This window comes from Silurus aristotelis (genome assembly GCF_946808225.1).
Source record: "Silurus aristotelis genome assembly, chromosome: 12".
NCBI classification, from domain to species: domain Eukaryota; kingdom Metazoa; phylum Chordata; class Actinopteri; order Siluriformes; family Siluridae; genus Silurus; species Silurus aristotelis.
The window spans coordinates 3,329,905-3,346,636 of record NC_139585.1 but is presented as its reverse complement, the minus strand read 5'-3'; the positions used below and the strand labels follow the sequence as shown (position 1 = coordinate 3,346,636).

General features: G+C 36.7%; 3 protein-coding genes across 3 annotated transcripts; 2 read left to right on the top strand and 1 right to left on the bottom strand.

Moving 5' to 3' along the window:
- LOC310734999 (hemicentin-2-like) overlaps nt 1-16,732 on the top strand; it is a gene marked incomplete at its 3' end in the record, with an annotated part of 65,699 nt that overhangs the window by 15,655 nt on the left and 33,312 nt on the right.
- On the bottom strand, nt 722-9,704 carry LOC310735099 (hemicentin-2-like). The gene is made up of 4 exons (XM_083557670.1): nt 9,677-9,704; nt 1,843-2,157; nt 1,416-1,730; nt 722-1,075 (listed from the first exon to the last, which is right to left on the bottom strand). Exons 2-4 carry the CDS (start codon nt 2,144-2,146, stop codon nt 936-938), a joined length of 759 nt encoding a protein of 252 aa, XP_083413796.1. The 5' UTR covers nt 2,147-2,157; nt 9,677-9,704; the 3' UTR covers nt 722-935.
- On the top strand, nt 13,874-16,555 carry LOC310734995 (uncharacterized protein). 2 transcript variants are annotated; one of them, XM_083557551.1, is made up of 5 exons: nt 13,874-13,993; nt 14,133-14,195; nt 14,993-15,307; nt 15,420-15,734; nt 15,879-16,555. In XM_083557551.1, the coding sequence occupies exons 2-5, from the start codon at nt 14,159-14,161 to the stop codon at nt 16,121-16,123; spliced, it is 912 nt and encodes a 303-aa protein (XP_083413677.1). In that variant the 5' UTR covers nt 13,874-13,993; nt 14,133-14,158; the 3' UTR covers nt 16,124-16,555. The 2 variants fall into 2 exon arrangements, with proteins under 2 accessions (XP_083413677.1, XP_083413678.1); XM_083557552.1 differs by having other exon boundaries at nt 13,885-13,993; nt 14,117-14,195.

Here is a 16,732-nt window from a genome sequence, read left to right as displayed (position 1 = left end):
AACAATAATGATGTTTCACAGAATGTTGTTTGATGCAGTCATTGATGACTTTTCTGCAAAAAAATACAAAAATCCCTGCATGTTCACTTTTAAAAGATAAATGTTAAATAAAAGAGTTAATGTAGTTAATGTCAACAGTCTGCTACATTGATTCAGGACTACATTTTGCGTCTGATCATCATCTCTGCACCTCAACATCGTTTATCTGTAATAAATAGACATTCAGTGCAACCAGATGAGGATGGTTTCCCTCAAGGTTTCTTCCTTATGCCATCTCAGGGAGTTTTTCCTTCATCACAGTCTCCACCGGCTGTTCATCAGGGACAAACTTACACTTATAAAGAACATCTTCACTTTTTATCTCCACATTATCTGTGTAAAGCTGCACTGAGACAATGTTCATTGTTAAAAGCGCAAATGAATTGAATTGAATTATAACAGTACTGGAGCTTTATTCAGTCCTCCAGCTCCATTTACAGTTTGATTTCTATTGGAAACAATAAAAGACTGGATTTTTCCACACTTTTCACAGGAACTGTATGTGTGATTGTTTTTATCTGATGTGATTCATTGATTTTTTTTTATTATTCATTCTGAATTTAAAATATGTTTGGAATAAAACAGAATATTCTTCACATAAAACACATCAAGTGATGGCAAGTGAGCTTTTAATGTTCATCCATAAATACATGAAGAGAAATAGAGCCGAAGAGAGAAGAATAAAAACACAGGACAGAACACACATGGTGGAACAGAACAGTGGTGTAGCAGTAAAACTGATCCTTTTATAAACTATAATATTTAAAAGCTGCTTTGTGACAGTGATGTTAAAATCCTATAGAATTAAATCTGAATTTATATGTTTATTAAATTGATTGATTAAGTTTTGTACATTTGATGATGATGATGGTCCTGGATCTAATGCAGTGCCATTTCTATCTTTTCGCCATCCAAACGATCAGTCCGATGATGATACCTACAGAGATGATCGATCCTAGTAGCACACACAGTTGTGTAACCTCAGTGCTGCAGCTGCTGCTGGTGGTGGTGCTGGTGGTGGTTTGATGTTGTTGCCCTGGTTACAAAATTATTGGATTATTTATTACGACATTTTCCTGGTCAAATCTACGAGGCTTTTATATGTGAGTTTGGCTTTTTCTAATTCTCTTGTGTTTATAAAACTCCTGTGTTGTTGGTGATCAAAGAATAAAACACTAAGGTGTAAAATGGCTTATAGATTATATATTTTTTATTATTAAAATACTGAAATAAAAATAAATTCATCAAATCTTCTCTGTCGAGTCGAGATGCCTCTATTCATTAAATATAATTCACTAGCGCCACCTGCTGGTGTTCAAAATTCACATGACTAAGAGGAGTTGAAATGACCAAGACTCTACAAGAGAAAAACCTACCTTCTACATCCAGCACAACAGTTGATGGTTCTCCATCCTGAGATTCATCATGGAGGAGACACCGATATTCTCCTGCATCAGACAGGTGAACTGAACTGATGTGGAGAGAAAGATCACCATCCAGAAAGTCTTCTACTGACATCATAAATCTGCTTCCTGCTTCATCAGTAGTCACTGATCTGTTTGCATGAGTGTACAGCACAACCTTTCCTCCATCCTTCTTCCACTGTACATCTTTAACATCTTGTCTCAGAGTGTCTCCGTAGCACGGGAGGGTGACATTCTGCTTCTCCTGAACCTTTACAACTGTCGCAACTGTCAGACAAAAACATCATGATCATGGTTTATCTTCACTTCTGTGCTTTTGTGTAAGAGCTCCACCTGTACCAGTGCAGCAGCTCATACTTCACTACAGACACACACTTACCCAGAACCTTCATCTTCACTTCACTAACTGTTTCTCCATTACAGCTGCACCTGTAGGAGCCACCATCATTGTAGGCTACTGAGATGATCATCAGGGAGAAATCTCCTCTGCTGGTATCTCCTGATATTTCAAATCTTTTCTGTAAATTCTGTCTTCTGAGACACTTCCATTCAGACACAATGGTGTAACTGGGAATGAAGCGACTCCACTGAACCACCGGACAGTTTCCAGTGCAGGAACACGGGAACGTCACAGAGTCTTTCACTAGAACTTCTCTGATGATGAAGGCTTGACACTGAAGCATCAGCAGATAAACTGATAGATCACAGAGCAAATCAGAACACACATTTTGGTCATGTGACACAATCCATTCAGAAAACTGTCCTGAAAGTGTTTACTTCAGTCAGAGTCACGTGTCAGAAAGTCACTAAATAGAACAAATGACCTGGATGGTGATTGGCTGTAGAATAAATAAAAGTAATCTGCCTCTTCTCCATTCTAATGACATTCTCAATCAGTGTATTTATATAAATCTGCTTTTTTAAACAATGATTTCATGAACTTTTTTAATAATAAAATTGAAAAAATCAGGCAAGAAATCCAGACGGTTAATATAAATCCAAATTATTTTACAAGTAACCCTGTAGACAGCAGTGTAATTATAGCAGACAATCAACTACAAAACTTCACTCCTATTCATGAGAATGACTTAATTTCATTAATCTCTATCAGTCAGGATTTCGGCCTCATCATAGCACAGAGACGGTGCTAGTTAAGGTGGTAAATGACCTGTTATTGGCCTCTGATCTTGGTTTTGTCTCCTTACTTGTTTTGCTCGACCTTAGTGCAGCTTTTGACACCATTGATCACACTATACTACTTGCTAGACTTGAGAACGTTGTTGGAATAAAGGGAACAGCTCTCTCTTGGCTCAGGATGTCAGGCTGCTGACGCGGAAGCAGATATAGTCCAATCATTGTCTTTATTGCCTAGCAACAAACAAAACACTCACAAGCCAAGGAAAACAATAAACGAAGACATCCGGTCGAAACGAGTTATTCATCATGAGCGCGAATGTCCAAAGCATAATCCAAAGTAAGCAAAGCCATCGGCAATGAGTAATCCAATACGGAAATGGAATTCAGAGATAACGCCAGCTGTGAATGCCGGCGTTCGAGCAGCCACACGATTTTCCAGCATGACAAAGCAACGACCGACAGCCTGTGTCTTATTTGACTGATCACTATCAATTTGTTGATGTAAATGGTGAGTTCTCCACACTCTATGAGGTAAAGTTTGCTGTTCCCCAAGGATCTGTCTTAGGCCCTCTGCTTTTCTCTTTATATCTAATGCCTCTTGGTGAAATCATTCATAAACATGGGACTTTACTGTCTGGGTGTTTGAGTAAGTGCATAAATAAGCTTTAGTTAGTTCAGAATGCAGCAGCAAGAGTCCTCACTAGATCTAGGAAATATGACCACATCACCCCTGTTTTAATCATCTACACTGGCTCCAAATCAAATCTCGCATTGATTATAAAATACTACTACTGACGTATAAAGCACTTAAGGTCTCACACCGCAGTATCTGAGTGAACTTCTGTACCAGTATGATCCTCCACGCCTACTTAGATCAAAAGGTGCTGGCTATCTGTTGGTTCCTCAAATAATGAAGACTACAGCAGGGGGCAGATGTTTCTCTTATAAACTCCACAGTTATGGAACAGCCTTCCAAACAGTGTTCGGGACTCGGACACAGTCTCAGTGTTCAAGTCGAGGTTGAAAACTTATTTATTTAGTCAAGCCTTTTATCAGTAGGTTTTTCTTAGGTAAAGGCGCAGATCTGGAGGGATCATGGATATAGAGTGTTTGGTGAACTGGGATATTTGTATGCCGTCGTCCCCTCACATTCACGTGTTCACTCAGGTTTGTTGACGGTGGTGTGGTGGGTCGTCTCTTATCCCAGAGATCCCTCATGTCTGTGTTACCTTCTGGTTCTCCCTTTTAGTTATGCTGCCATAGCGAGTCTTGCCGGAGTCCAAACTGCACAGTGACATTAACTTTCATACACCAATAGGGACACCTAATAATCCATATCCTTCTCTGCCCGTCACCCTCTCTCTCTCTCTCTCTCTCTCTCTCTCTCTCTCTCTCTCTCTCTCTCTCTCTCTCTCTCTCTCTCTCGGTCGAGTTAAACATACTCCTGAGGCTCCAGTGACCACTGTTCCTGCCCCTCTCCTCTCCGTGGATCTTCACACTTTTGTGCAGCTTGGGACGGTCTCTCTTTAACACCTTGGGTGGTTCCATGTAATTCCGAAGTAGAACGGGTGCTTTGAGGATGGATTGGACTGTAGTTGGTGTCGGCGGTCTGCTGCACTGACTTGGGAGTGCAGTTTGCTTCTGATCGTCATCACTGTACCCCGCAGCATTGTATATCTGCTTCAAATGGACATTTGGTGCAACCCAGATGAGGATGGGTTCCCTCTTGAGTCTGGTTCCTCTCAAGGTTTCTTCCTTATGCCATCTCGGGGAGTTTTTCCTTGCCACAGTTGCTCATCAGGGACAAACTTACTTACAAAGAACATATTTACGTTTAATCACCGCATTATCTGTGTAAAGCTGCTTTGAGACAATGTTCATTGTTAAAAGCGCTATACAAATAAAAATGAATTGAATTGAATTGAAGTTGTTAAAAATCCTACACAATTAAAACTACATTTAACTGTTCTGCAATGAATATTTTTTATATCTCTAAATAAGCATCATATAGACTCAGTTTCAACTATTACTTTCTTTAATTCTCTTTTTCTTTAACTTTTATCATTTAATAACATTTAATATTCTATTTATAACTTTATATATCCCTTATCCAGAATTAAAATCACTCACCATGAACATAAATAGCAAACGACCGCATGGTGATGTCTCAGAACAACAGACCTACAATACATAACATCTGTAATGAGGAACAAGAAAAAGTCTTCATAATAATTATAATAATAATATTAATAATAATGTGCATTACACTGAGAGGTAACCAGTTAAACAGTAGTAGTGTTAGTAGTATTAATAAACTTACCGATGCACCATGTAAGCTGTAGAAGGTTTCTGGGAGATGCTGGTGTGAGTGTAGTCAGGGGTGTTAGGGGGGGTGCAGAGTATGCCAGGCATAAAGGCCCAAGAGAACGCTAGGGGGCCCCACAATCATCAATTACAATTTTTCCAATTATAATTTTTTTTTAATCATACATACACACATATATTTTAAATAATAACACTGTGGTTAAATAAAATAAATTCCCTGTAAATAAAATTAAACTATATTAACTTTATATATATATGGGGGCCCAAAATTTTGTATTGCATACCCCCCTTAAAACTGTTAATTGCGCCCCTGAGTGTAGCCGCGAGCAGCACTGAGAGATAAACCTTCTTATATACTGTCAAAGAAACCTACCCTTTTAATATCCAATCAGAGACTCCTTTTATAGTTCCGTGAAGCCAAATGGTCCAATCAGTGGCATATAGCGAGGGTGGAGGCAAGACGTAATGATACATTTGGCTTTTTGCCAGTAGGGAAGTAAACGTTACGGAACTGTAAAGCAGGCCTCTGGTTGAAAATTGAAAGAGGATGTCTCTTTGACAGTCTTGGACAGTTTGGTTTGGACGAAACTGTAACTGCTATTTGTCAATGAATCACATCAGATAAGAACAATCATACGTACAGTTCCTGTGAAAAGTGTGGAAAAATTCAGTCTTTTATTGTTTCTAATAGAAATCAAACTGTAAATGGAGCTGGAGGACTGAATAAAGCTCCAATACTGCCATAATTCAATTCAATTAATTTTTTATTTGTATTGCACTTTTAACAATAAACATTGTCTCAGAGCAGCTTTACACAAATAATGTGGTAATAAAAATGAATAAGATGTTCTTCATAAGTGTAAGTTTGTTTTTGATGAACGAGCCGGTGGAGATTGTGATGAAGGAAAAACTCCCTGAGATGACATAAGGAAGAAACCTTCCTCATCTGGGTTACACCAAATGTCCATTTATAGCAGATAAACGATGTTGAGGTGCAGTGATGATGATCAGAAGCGAACTGTAGTCCTGAATCAGTGTAGCAGACTGTTGACATTAACTACCGTCCAAATCCATCCTCAAATCTTCGCTCGTCGCAGGAGGAAGAATCCACCTAAAGACTGCAAGCAAGCGCTGGACCGAGCAGTTGAGGTTGGAGATAGGAACATGCCCGTCTCGAAACCCTCTGCAAGGTGCACAGTGAACACAGTCGGTTTCTTCGAGAACTTACTACGCATTCTCCGCTTCCAAACAAGCAACACACAAGCTGTGCGTTATCCCTGCAGACTTTTTTCCTGCAGTCTGTTTCTGAAGACATACATTTCGTAGGTCTCATTTTTCTTTGGTGTGCAGTATTGCTATAATTTCTCAGTGTAGCGTCACAGACAGTCAAACCTCGAGACATGGATGAGTTTGTTCGATTGTTTGGTAGCAGCACAAAACGCAGAATACAGACAGAACACACAAATCAAAAACAGGACATACCCATAAAATTGAGAAATCTGGGAAACTATTTCTAAAACTTATTTACACAAACCTTCATATCTGATCAGAAAAACACCAAAAAGTAAAACCTATTAGAATAGTATTACAGTCAAACATAATCCAAACCCCATCAGACCTTCAAGCGGACTTCATTAGAGTCTGAGAACTTTAGAACAGTAATACTGAAGCTCATCCCTGCTGTAATGTAGGTATACTGCCTAAATAACACTGTTTCTAGACCTTCAAGCTGGTATTTTCCAGATACCTGAAATACAGGTCTAATATACCTTCTGTACACAACTGGCAGTATTTTGACCCCGATAATAAAAGAGGCACTTGTGTGAACAGTGATCTAAAGATCTTTGTTTGTTTACTCAGTGCTCAGATACAGGTCTTACTTATTAAGTGCAATGTCATGAATAAGAGTGAGATTTGTTTTCTACCCAACCACCAAACTACAAACACTACACACTGCACACTGCACACTGCACACTGCACACTGCACACTGCACACTGCAGGGCAAAAATCAAGGTCTTTTTATTCATTTTAAAAATGCTTCTGATTTGATTTGGTGGGATGGTCGGTGTTACAGGTTTAGTGTAAAAAAAAATAATAAATAAATAAAAATAAAAAGACAATAAAAGGACAGATATCTTCCCCTAAAGACGTGGAGATTGAGAGGGTTGCAGTTAGTCCAACTATTTTTTAACTTCTACATCAATCAGTTTTAGTGTTACTGGAACAATTCACACACTGCAAAAACTCCTCATATTGTCAAGAAGTACATCTTTATTTCTAGCCATTAAAATCTTATTGATCTTATTTTAAGAAAGAAAAAATACTATGCAAGAGCAGATTGTGTAAGATTATCATTGTTTTAAGATTCTTTTTTCTATTTAGTTAGAAAGATTCAAATTTGAGGACAGCCTGGTATATTTTATGACTTTATTTCAGCTGTAATAACTGGTTGTAAAGTTGCCCAGTAAAAATGCTCAATAATCAAACTAAGGATTTATGCCAAATGCTTGTTTTACAGTATGTCAACACCAAAACATTTATTTACAAGCTTATAACAAATTATAGATTATATGTTTATCTATAAGCCCCGGTATCGCCAGGCTGCCACTCATGGGCCCTTGAGCAAGGCCCTTAACCCTCTATGCTCCGGGGGTCCCTTACGAGGGAAATATCAAGGTCCGTGACGTCGGAGTGACGTGGGGCCGCCTTCCCGTGGGCTCACCACCTGCAGGAGGGACTGTAAGGGACGGTGCTGTGAGGATTGGGCAGCAGTCGAAGGCGGGGGCCTGCTTAGACTGCTGCCCCCGCGACCCGAATTACGGATAAGTGGGAGAAAATGAATGAATGAATGAATGTTTATCTATAACATTTTATGCACACTATATCCCCCTATCTAGAAAAAGCCAATGGATAATAAAGGTAAATAAAACGAGAGTACATATAAAAGCTTAAAATATAAAAACTGAGAGATGCGTGTTTACTCAATAATCAATGATTTTTTTGTTACAGTAACAAAAATGTCCACTAGGTGGCACAAAACTATAAAAAAAAAATTAGATCAGAAAAAATAAACATATAATTTAACATTTAATTTTCATGACATCATCAAACTACGTCTCCATAGCAACTGCACACAATAAGACATTTATTGTCTAAGAGGCTTTCATATGTGAGTTTGGCTTTGTATAAATCTGTGTTGTGTTCTTCTTAGCCTAATACATTACAGTGTTTAAATTGCCAATAGTAATTAGTTGTTTAATATTGTAGAACTGGAAACAAGTTCATACTGAACATGTATATAAAGTCTTATATAATAAACTGTAAGTTCGGAAGTGTCTGTACATCTTTTTTGACCACTTCCACCACCCACGCGCAGTGAGTAAGTGCACGCGCAACACAAAGAACACTGCGTTTGGCTTGACTGTGGATTTTCAGGCTGCTGAGATATAAATCAAAGCACGTCCTTGGATTAAAAAAAAAACATCACTGCGACGCGTTATAGCAGATTAGTCTAATAACATAGAAAAGAGCATTTACTGAGAAGGATCAATGGGACTTTGTCTCGTTTAAAAAACCCTGCAATGTCCTTAAGACACCAAAAATTGATTCTGATTCAGCTGTAATTTGTGCCATGTAGATGGGATGATTATCAACACCACCCGAACCAGTAATTACATTACCTAAAGTGATGCCATCTTTAAGGAATTAGGAATAAATAGTTTTTAACATTATAAGGTAGTGATTATGAGTCAGTAATTAGCACTGTATTGGTGATTTTTTTTATTTATAATAATAATACATATAATAATATAATAAATAAAAACAATAATACAAAAAAAAAAGATTATTCTACACTTAATCTACCTTTCAAAATAAGACAAATAAATATATAATAGCGCTTGTATGTTTTCGGTACAGATAGTTTAGTGTGAAAACTAAATGATTGCATAGGGAATGTATATTAAATAATAAAAATGTACAAACGAAAATTTTGGTTTTGGAATTTAATGAAATTAGCAACAAAGAAGAAAAAAAACCCATGTTAAAAAAAGGATTTTCTGAGAAGTTTTTTATTTTCAGTCAGATTATTCGGAGAAATCACATTCAGATCGTGTTTGTCAGATATATAACTATATAGAGTGTGAGAAATTATACACTTTCACTACATAATTATTGATTTATTAAAAAAGCATCCTGAGTATTATGTTAAAAATATATGTATAATGTATGTTGAGAGTAATATTTAATTTTAGAAACAGTAAGTATTAAAAAAAATGAGGTAATCTCTACAAATTATAGACAACAATAAAATTCTATTGCAATTTACATGCAGCATATAATCGATGAATTCTTGGCTGTAAAACCTTTTTTACTGAATTATTACCCAAATAATTAATGTTTAAAATCTGAATGTGTCGAAGACGTTTTATTATTGTTATTTAAAAACAATCGTATATTTTCTTTATTCTAAACAACAGAAAAAAAGCGACCAAAAACATCCACATTATAATATATATATATATATATATATATATATATATATATATATATATATATATATATATATATATATATATATATATATATATATATATTCCTTCAGTTCCGAAATTTACCAATAATATCGGTCCTCCGGTATAACAATAACATTTAACTTTTTATTGTATTGGGCGGAGAAACTACATTTAACTACAATGAATAATGTAATATCCCTCAGCAGTGTGTTTTATCCAGAATTAAAAACACTCACTCAGGACAGAAACAGCAGGAATTCCGACCGACTGTGTGCTTCTGTGTGATTTAGAAGTTACCGGACATCACCCACAGGAGTGTTCGGTTCCGACCTCGTGTCTGTAAACCGCGATCTTTTATTTTAGTTTCCATTGTTTATTTTTTGTAGTGGATACATAACAGTTTATTTGTTTTAGTAATTTTAAAATATATTTATTTTCAAGACAATTTTGCAGGAGTCCCGTGAATAATGTTATTCCCCCGCACACACACATGAGTATTTTATTATATTTTATATATGAAATCTTGTCCTACCCAGAACTCGTTTGCGTCTTGTCTTGCGGTACTTTTGCAGGAGTTTGTCTCTACACTCAGCTACACACCTTGAAGGTCATTTATATAAAACGCTGTCTGTAAAGAGTGAGGGAGATCTTTCTCCCATCAGGCAGATGTTTCAGGTGCCTCAGTGCCTCACAAACAGACTGAAGAATAGCTTTTATTCCTATGGTTGTTACTGCACTGAACAGCTGATCATCACACAATATCAACAAATACACTGCACAATATCAACAAATACACTGCACTGCTTTATCCACGATGCTTTAATGCACAATCCATAACTTATCATTGCACTAGGAACACACAGTGTTCAGTTTTTAGTGAATATGTGATCAAATGTCTCGTCACGTTTTGGAATGTATTGTAGGTCTGTTGTTCTGAGACATCACCAAGACGTCGTTCGGAATTCCTGCTATTTATGTCCATGGTGAGTGATTTTAATTCTGGATAAGGGATACACACTGTAAACCCTAATTCTGTCATTACTTAAATAATCAAGTAATCTTGAGTTAACACTACTTGAAATTTTGTATTTTCTAACCATAACTCAAAAATATAAGTTAGATTAATTTACTTAGCCGCAAAATACTTCAACTTAAAATTTAGACTGTTATGAACTCAAAATTCTGATTTATAAAAATAGTCACTCTGGTCTCCCTTGATGGTGATTGGTTAATTAAGGAGTTCTGCCTGGTAATAAGAGAACTAATGCAGTGATTGGTAGAATAATCCTATAGGCGGTCCTTAATGACTGTTTCTGATGCCGGAAAGTTCTGGAATTAATCTTCTCGTCGTTCGCCATTTTAAACTCGGTAAGTGAAGTTATTATGCAGAAATAAACTTGGAAATATTATTTTAATTGTCAAATATGTTTGTTCAAAGCCTAATTTTACATTTACATAACAAAGAACCGCCCAGTCATCATTACGAATCTTTCAGACACGTTGTGTTTCCCCTTCAGACTTTGCGAACATCGCTATCAATTTTGTGAACATTATTTTAGAAATCATATTGAGAAACTGAATTTGACTTGTAAGATGTAGATTCTTTATACATTAGTTAATCGTGTGTTTTTAGGAGGAAAAAAGTGTTCTTCAGCAGTCCATCTTCACATTTATTATTAATAATTAATTGTCTAGCTAACCGATCCGTGTTTGCTGGTTTAGGCTGGTTTTATTAATAACATTAATTTTGAATATTATAATTTTCTTTATGATGTTTTGTCAATTAATGTCAATTTTTTGTATATTTTCAATTGTTTTTATATTGCAGGTGAAACAAGAACATGTGGAAATTAGACCTGAATTACCCCAAATCACTCGCAAACACATTTGATCTCATACAGCGTGTACTGATGTCAATGGGACAGAATGCACTCAAGCCCAAAGTACAGTCTTTGGCAAACCAGCTTTTTTGTTAATAAAAATATTTTAGTTGTTTAAGTGCACAAAGTTCTAGCAGTTAATGTGGGATATTGTTACCACCTGTACAGTGTTGTAGACTGTGGCTGTGATCTGGGTGTTTTCTGATACAGTATGTTTTTACATTTTAAACTGAAATGCAATTTATATCATTTATCTGTAAATTTTTGTACAGTGTGGCTGTGACCAGTTCTGTTTCATTTATTGAAATTTATATGTTTTAATGTTTAAACAATTTTGCACAATAAATACATTTAATATCATTAACAAAAAGTTAATGAAAAAGAGAATTAAAGAAAGTAATAATTGAAACTGAGTCTATATGATACTTATTTAAAGATATAAAAAAATATTCATTGCAGAACAGTTAAATGTAGGTTTTTGGTTGTACACTGTAAACCCTAATTCTGTCATTACTTAAATAAAGTAATCTTGAGTTAACACTACTTGAAATTTTTTATTTTCTGTGGTATGGAGGTGATCAGACTGTGGTATGGAGGTGATCGGTCTGTGGCATGGAGGTGACCGGTCTGTGGTATGGAAGTCCAGGTTTCTTTGACAGTGGCCTTCAGCTCATCTGCATTTTTTGGTCTCTTGTTTCTCATTTTCCTCTTGACAATACGCCAGAGATTCTTTATTGGGTTCAGGTCTGGTGAGTTTGCTCCAGTCAAGCACACCAACACTATGGTCATTTAACCAACTTTTGACAGTGTGTGCAGGTGCCAAATCCTGCTGGAAAATGAAATCTGCATCTCCATAAAGCTGGTCAGCAGAGGGAAGCATGAAGTGCTCTAAAACTTCCTGGTAGACGGCTGTGCTGAACGTGGACTTGATCAAACACAGTGGACCAACACCAGCAGATGACGTGACTCCCCAAACCGGCACTGACTGTGCAAACTTTACACTGGACCTCAAGCAGCTTGGATTCTGTGCTTCTCCTCTCTTCTTCTTCCAGACTCTGGGCATTGATTTCCAAATGAAATGCTAAATATTCTTTCCTTTCATCTGAAAAGACGACTTTGGCCCACTGAGCAACAGTACAGACCTTTTTATCCTTTGCCCAGGTAAGACACCTCTGATGACACCCTGAACCAGACTGAGACGCCATTTAAAGACTCAGGAACCTTTGCAGGTGTTTGGATTTAATGAGCTGATTAGTGAGCAAAAACACACAAAATATATCAGTCTGTGTGTAATGAATCTATATAATATACCTAATAATCTATGAACCTATTAGATCTATATAATATATACTTTTTTATTGAATCACTAAAATAAATCAACTTTTTAATGATAATCTAATTTATGGAGATGCACCTGTATATTTGTATGAACATTAAAAGATCACTTGCCATCACTTGATGTGTTTTATTTTTTTCCTATTTTTTCCTGTGAAAAGTGTGGAAAAATCCAGTCTATTATTGTTTCTAATAGAAATCAAACTGTAAATGGATCTGGAGGACTGAATAAAGCTCCAGTACTGTTATAATGACATGTGATTACACAAATAAATACATAGTTTAGATAAACATTTATTTACAGTCAAACACAAAGACTAGATAAGAGAAGAATATGATCATGTAGATGTAACCGGTTCCGTCCAGTTCTGACCGGTGTTGGTGTTGTGGAATAGTGAGTCGGTGCCACATGTTTGCGGCAGTATTGGAGATTTTATTGTCTCCAACTCAAAACAATTCTAGATGGAATAAAGCAGAATAGTAAATAAACGTGTCTCATTCACAGCTTTACCACCTGCACAAATCAAACTGTATCCATTAACACACTAACATCACTACACCTTCATCCTTTTCATCCAGTCACTTTAATCACATTCATCAATCATTCATTTTTTTAACACGTTATGAACCAAACTTCAGTGTTTACAAATTTTGTTGCCAGTTCCGGAAGAGCAGAGCTAAAAGCTAAAAGCTAAACAGGTCTCTTCCGTGTGCTGAAAGTGAATTGAGGAAACACCACTGATGACGTCAGGGACGTAGCACAGTTTACCACTCTTCCGCCAAAATAGAACTATTCGATTTAAACAGGACATGAAACATATTAAATAAATGAAGGCAAATTAAACAAATAGTTTTATATAATCTTTTATAATAATTTTTTTTTTTAAACATTCAACAGACACCCTTATTCAGACCAAATGATCTCATTCACACACCTGAGCGGTTATGTTGTGTACGCGCTTTGCCAGGGATCCAAAACAGTTTGTTGGTGCTGGGATTTGAACCTACACCCTTCCGATCAACAGCTCCCACTTCTCTGTTAACTCGGAGAACATGAGCTGTAAATTTAAAAGGTGAAAGTATAATGTGCCGATGTCAATAATAATAATAATAATAATAATAATAATAATAATAATAATAATAATGACGGGGCAGGAGGTATTTAAATCGTACTACTTTTTCTGGCGGAGGTAAATATACAGATGTTCGTGTAAACATGCGCTCTAGCGTGAGTGTCCTGCGCTCACTTTACAGAGCCGGAGTTTCTTCTCTCAGTGCTGCTCCTGTTCCTCTCACTCCAACATCTCCGAGAAGATTCAAAGCTCATATGGTGCATCAGTAAGTTTATTATTACTTTAAGTTCATTTGCTGATCTCTCAGTGTAACGTGTAAAGATCACGTTATATTACTACTACTAATAATAATAGTAATATGAGGACTGTTTCTTGTTCTTCATTACAGATGTTTTGTTTTGTAGGTCTGTTGTTCTGAAACATCATCATCATGCAGTCGGTCGGAATTCCTGCTGTTTCTGTCCTGAGTGAGTGTTTTTAATTCTGGATAAAACACACTGCTGAGGGATATTACATTATTCATTGTAGTTATTAAGAAAGTAGTTTTCTCCCTAATTCATTAGAATTGAAAATGAACATGTTATTATGATATCTACGAAAAATCAACATTGTCTAATTAATTAATTAATTAATATTAACATACATACTAATTCACGTCCCTTACGAGGGAAATATCAAGGTCCGTGACGCGGGGCCGCCTTCCCGTGGGCTCACCACCTGCAGGAGGGACCGTAAGGGACGGTGCTATGAGGATTGGGCAGCAGTCGAAGGCGGGGGTCTGCTTAGACTGCTGCCCCCGCGACCCGAATTACGGATAAGCGGGAGAAAATGAATGAATGAATGAATACTAATTAACCTCGACTGTTGTGCGCATGCGCCAACGCAAAAAACGGAACTGAACGAAATGTCTAGTTGAAACTCGAGTTTATATGATGCTTATTTAAAAAAATAAAATATTTTACTTTCATGTCTTAGTAATATTATTTGTTATCACTTATTAGAATGGCATAAAGCAGATTATAATATTTTACTCTACAGCCAATCACCATCCAGGAGCTTCTGTTTTAAACTCCAAAAGAGAAATAAGGAGCACTTTCCAGAATTTTTACAATTGATGAAAAAAAGCAGTTTTATATGTTTCCTTTTATTATTTTATTTCTTCAAATAAAATGCTTTCCGTTATCATTATGGACAGGACAGTTTTCTGAATGGATTGTGTCACATGACCAAAATGTGTGTTCTGATTTGCTCTGTGATCTATCAGTTTATCTGCTGATGCTTCAGTGTCAAGCCTTCATCATCAGAGAAGTTCTAGTGAAAGACTCTGTGACGTTCCCGTGTTCCTGCCCTGGAAACTGTCCGGTGGTTCAGTGGAGTCGCTTCATTCCCAGTTACACCATTGTGTCTGAATGGAAGTGTCCCAGAGGACAGAATTTACAGAAAAGATTTGAAATATCAGGAGATACCAGCAGAGGAGATTTCTCCCTGATGATCATCTCAGTAGCCTACAATGATGTTGGCTCCTACAGGTGCAGCTGTAATGGAGAAATAGTTAGTGAAGTGAAGATGAAGGTTCTGGGTAAGTGTGTGTCTGTAGTGAAGTATGAGCTGCTGCACTGGTACAGGTGGAGCTCTTACACAAAAACACAGAAGTGAAGATAAACCATGATCATGATGTTTTTGTCTGACAGTTGCGACAGTTGTAAAGGTTCAGGAGAAGCAGAATGTCACCCTCCCGTGCTACGGAGACACTCGGAGACAAGATGTTAAAGATGTACAGTGGAAGAAGGATGGAGGAAAGGTTGTGCTGTACACTCATGCAAACAGATCAGTGACTACTGATGAAGCAGAAAGCAGATTTATGATGTCAGTAGAAGACTTTCTGGATGGTGATCTCTCTCTCCACATCAGTTCAGTTCACCTGTCTGATGCAGGAAAATATCGGTGTCTCCTCCATGATGAATCTCAGGATGGAGAACCATCAACTGTTGTGCTGGAGGTAGAAGGTTAAATAACTACATACACATGTTCAGGATGAAGTAGTTTCCAATTGTACAATAATAAAAAAAATTAATTAGTTATTTTTTACACATTAGTGAATTGTGCTTTTATCAGTTGAATAATAAATAACACAGTAATGTTTTAACCAGAACTACAACAGCAAACAAACACCACCACTAACAGCACTGAGGTTACAGTACTGCGTGTGCTACTAGGATCGATCATCTCTGTAGGCATCATCGGACTGTTCGTCTGGATCGTGAGAAGATGCAGAGATCACGCTGTATTAGATCCAGAACAACAGGACGGCTCTGAATCCAGTTCAGTACTAGAAGAACATGACTTCCCTTCCAAACGTTCATCAGTGAGGCTTGGATGCAGGTCTTTGTATTAAAATCATAGCTCTTGTTAAAGAAGCATTCCAAACCATGAACAGTTCAGTTTTAAATTTAGAGTAGTTTTTTTTTTTACCCGTTTTTTTGTATATAAACAAAAAGAAAATTCATGTGTCTCAAAAACCATAAGACTCTGTGTTTCCAAACTTTTCACAGGTCATGAACTTTTTCAAATCTTTTTTATTGAATTACACATTGTTTTATTTTGTTTGCTTTTTGTAATAAAATGTGCTGAATTGTGTTACTGAACTGTAAACTTTATTATCTGTTATTAATGTAAAATTTATCATTTGTACGTGTGAACATTTCTTAAAGCAGACATTTCGAACCTGCCAGAGTTGCTCCAGAACTTTGTAGTTGCTCCAGAGGAAATTATTGTTCTGATTCTTTTGTAAAATAATTGTTTTTAATGTACTGTTGATTATAAAAATCACAACCATCATTGGTGTGATAATAAGATGAAACATCATTATTGCTGTTGATGACAGCAAGTCCATTGAGACGCGTTTGGGTCTGATTAAATGCTTGAGGTCCTACCATCGCCCCCTGCTGTTTCTACCTTTTTTTGAATGCGCTTTTCGGACTGATCATTTTGGGCGCGACTCTAC

Coding starts and splice junctions, on each gene's coding strand:
- LOC310734995 (XM_083557551.1), top strand. CDS start 14,159: ATGCAGTCGGTCGGAATTCCTGCTGTTTCTGTCCTGA. Junction 15,308..15,419: donor AGTGAAGATGAAGGTTCTGG/GTAAGTGTGTGT, acceptor TTTGTCTGACAG/TTGCGACAGTTGTAAAGGTT. Junction 15,735..15,878: donor TGTTGTGCTGGAGGTAGAAG/GTTAAATAACTA, acceptor TGTTTTAACCAG/AACTACAACAGCAAACAAAC.
- LOC310735099 (XM_083557670.1), bottom strand. CDS start 2,146: ATGCTTCAGTGTCAAGCCTTCATCATCAGAGAAGTTCTAGTGAAAGAC. Junction 1,731..1,842: donor AGTGAAGATGAAGGTTCTGG/GTAAGTGTGTGT, acceptor TTTGTCTGACAG/TTGCGACAGTTGTAAAGGTT. Junction 1,076..1,415: donor TGTTGTGCTGGATGTAGAAG/GTAGGTTTTTCT, acceptor TTTTGTAACCAG/GGCAACAACATCAAACCACC.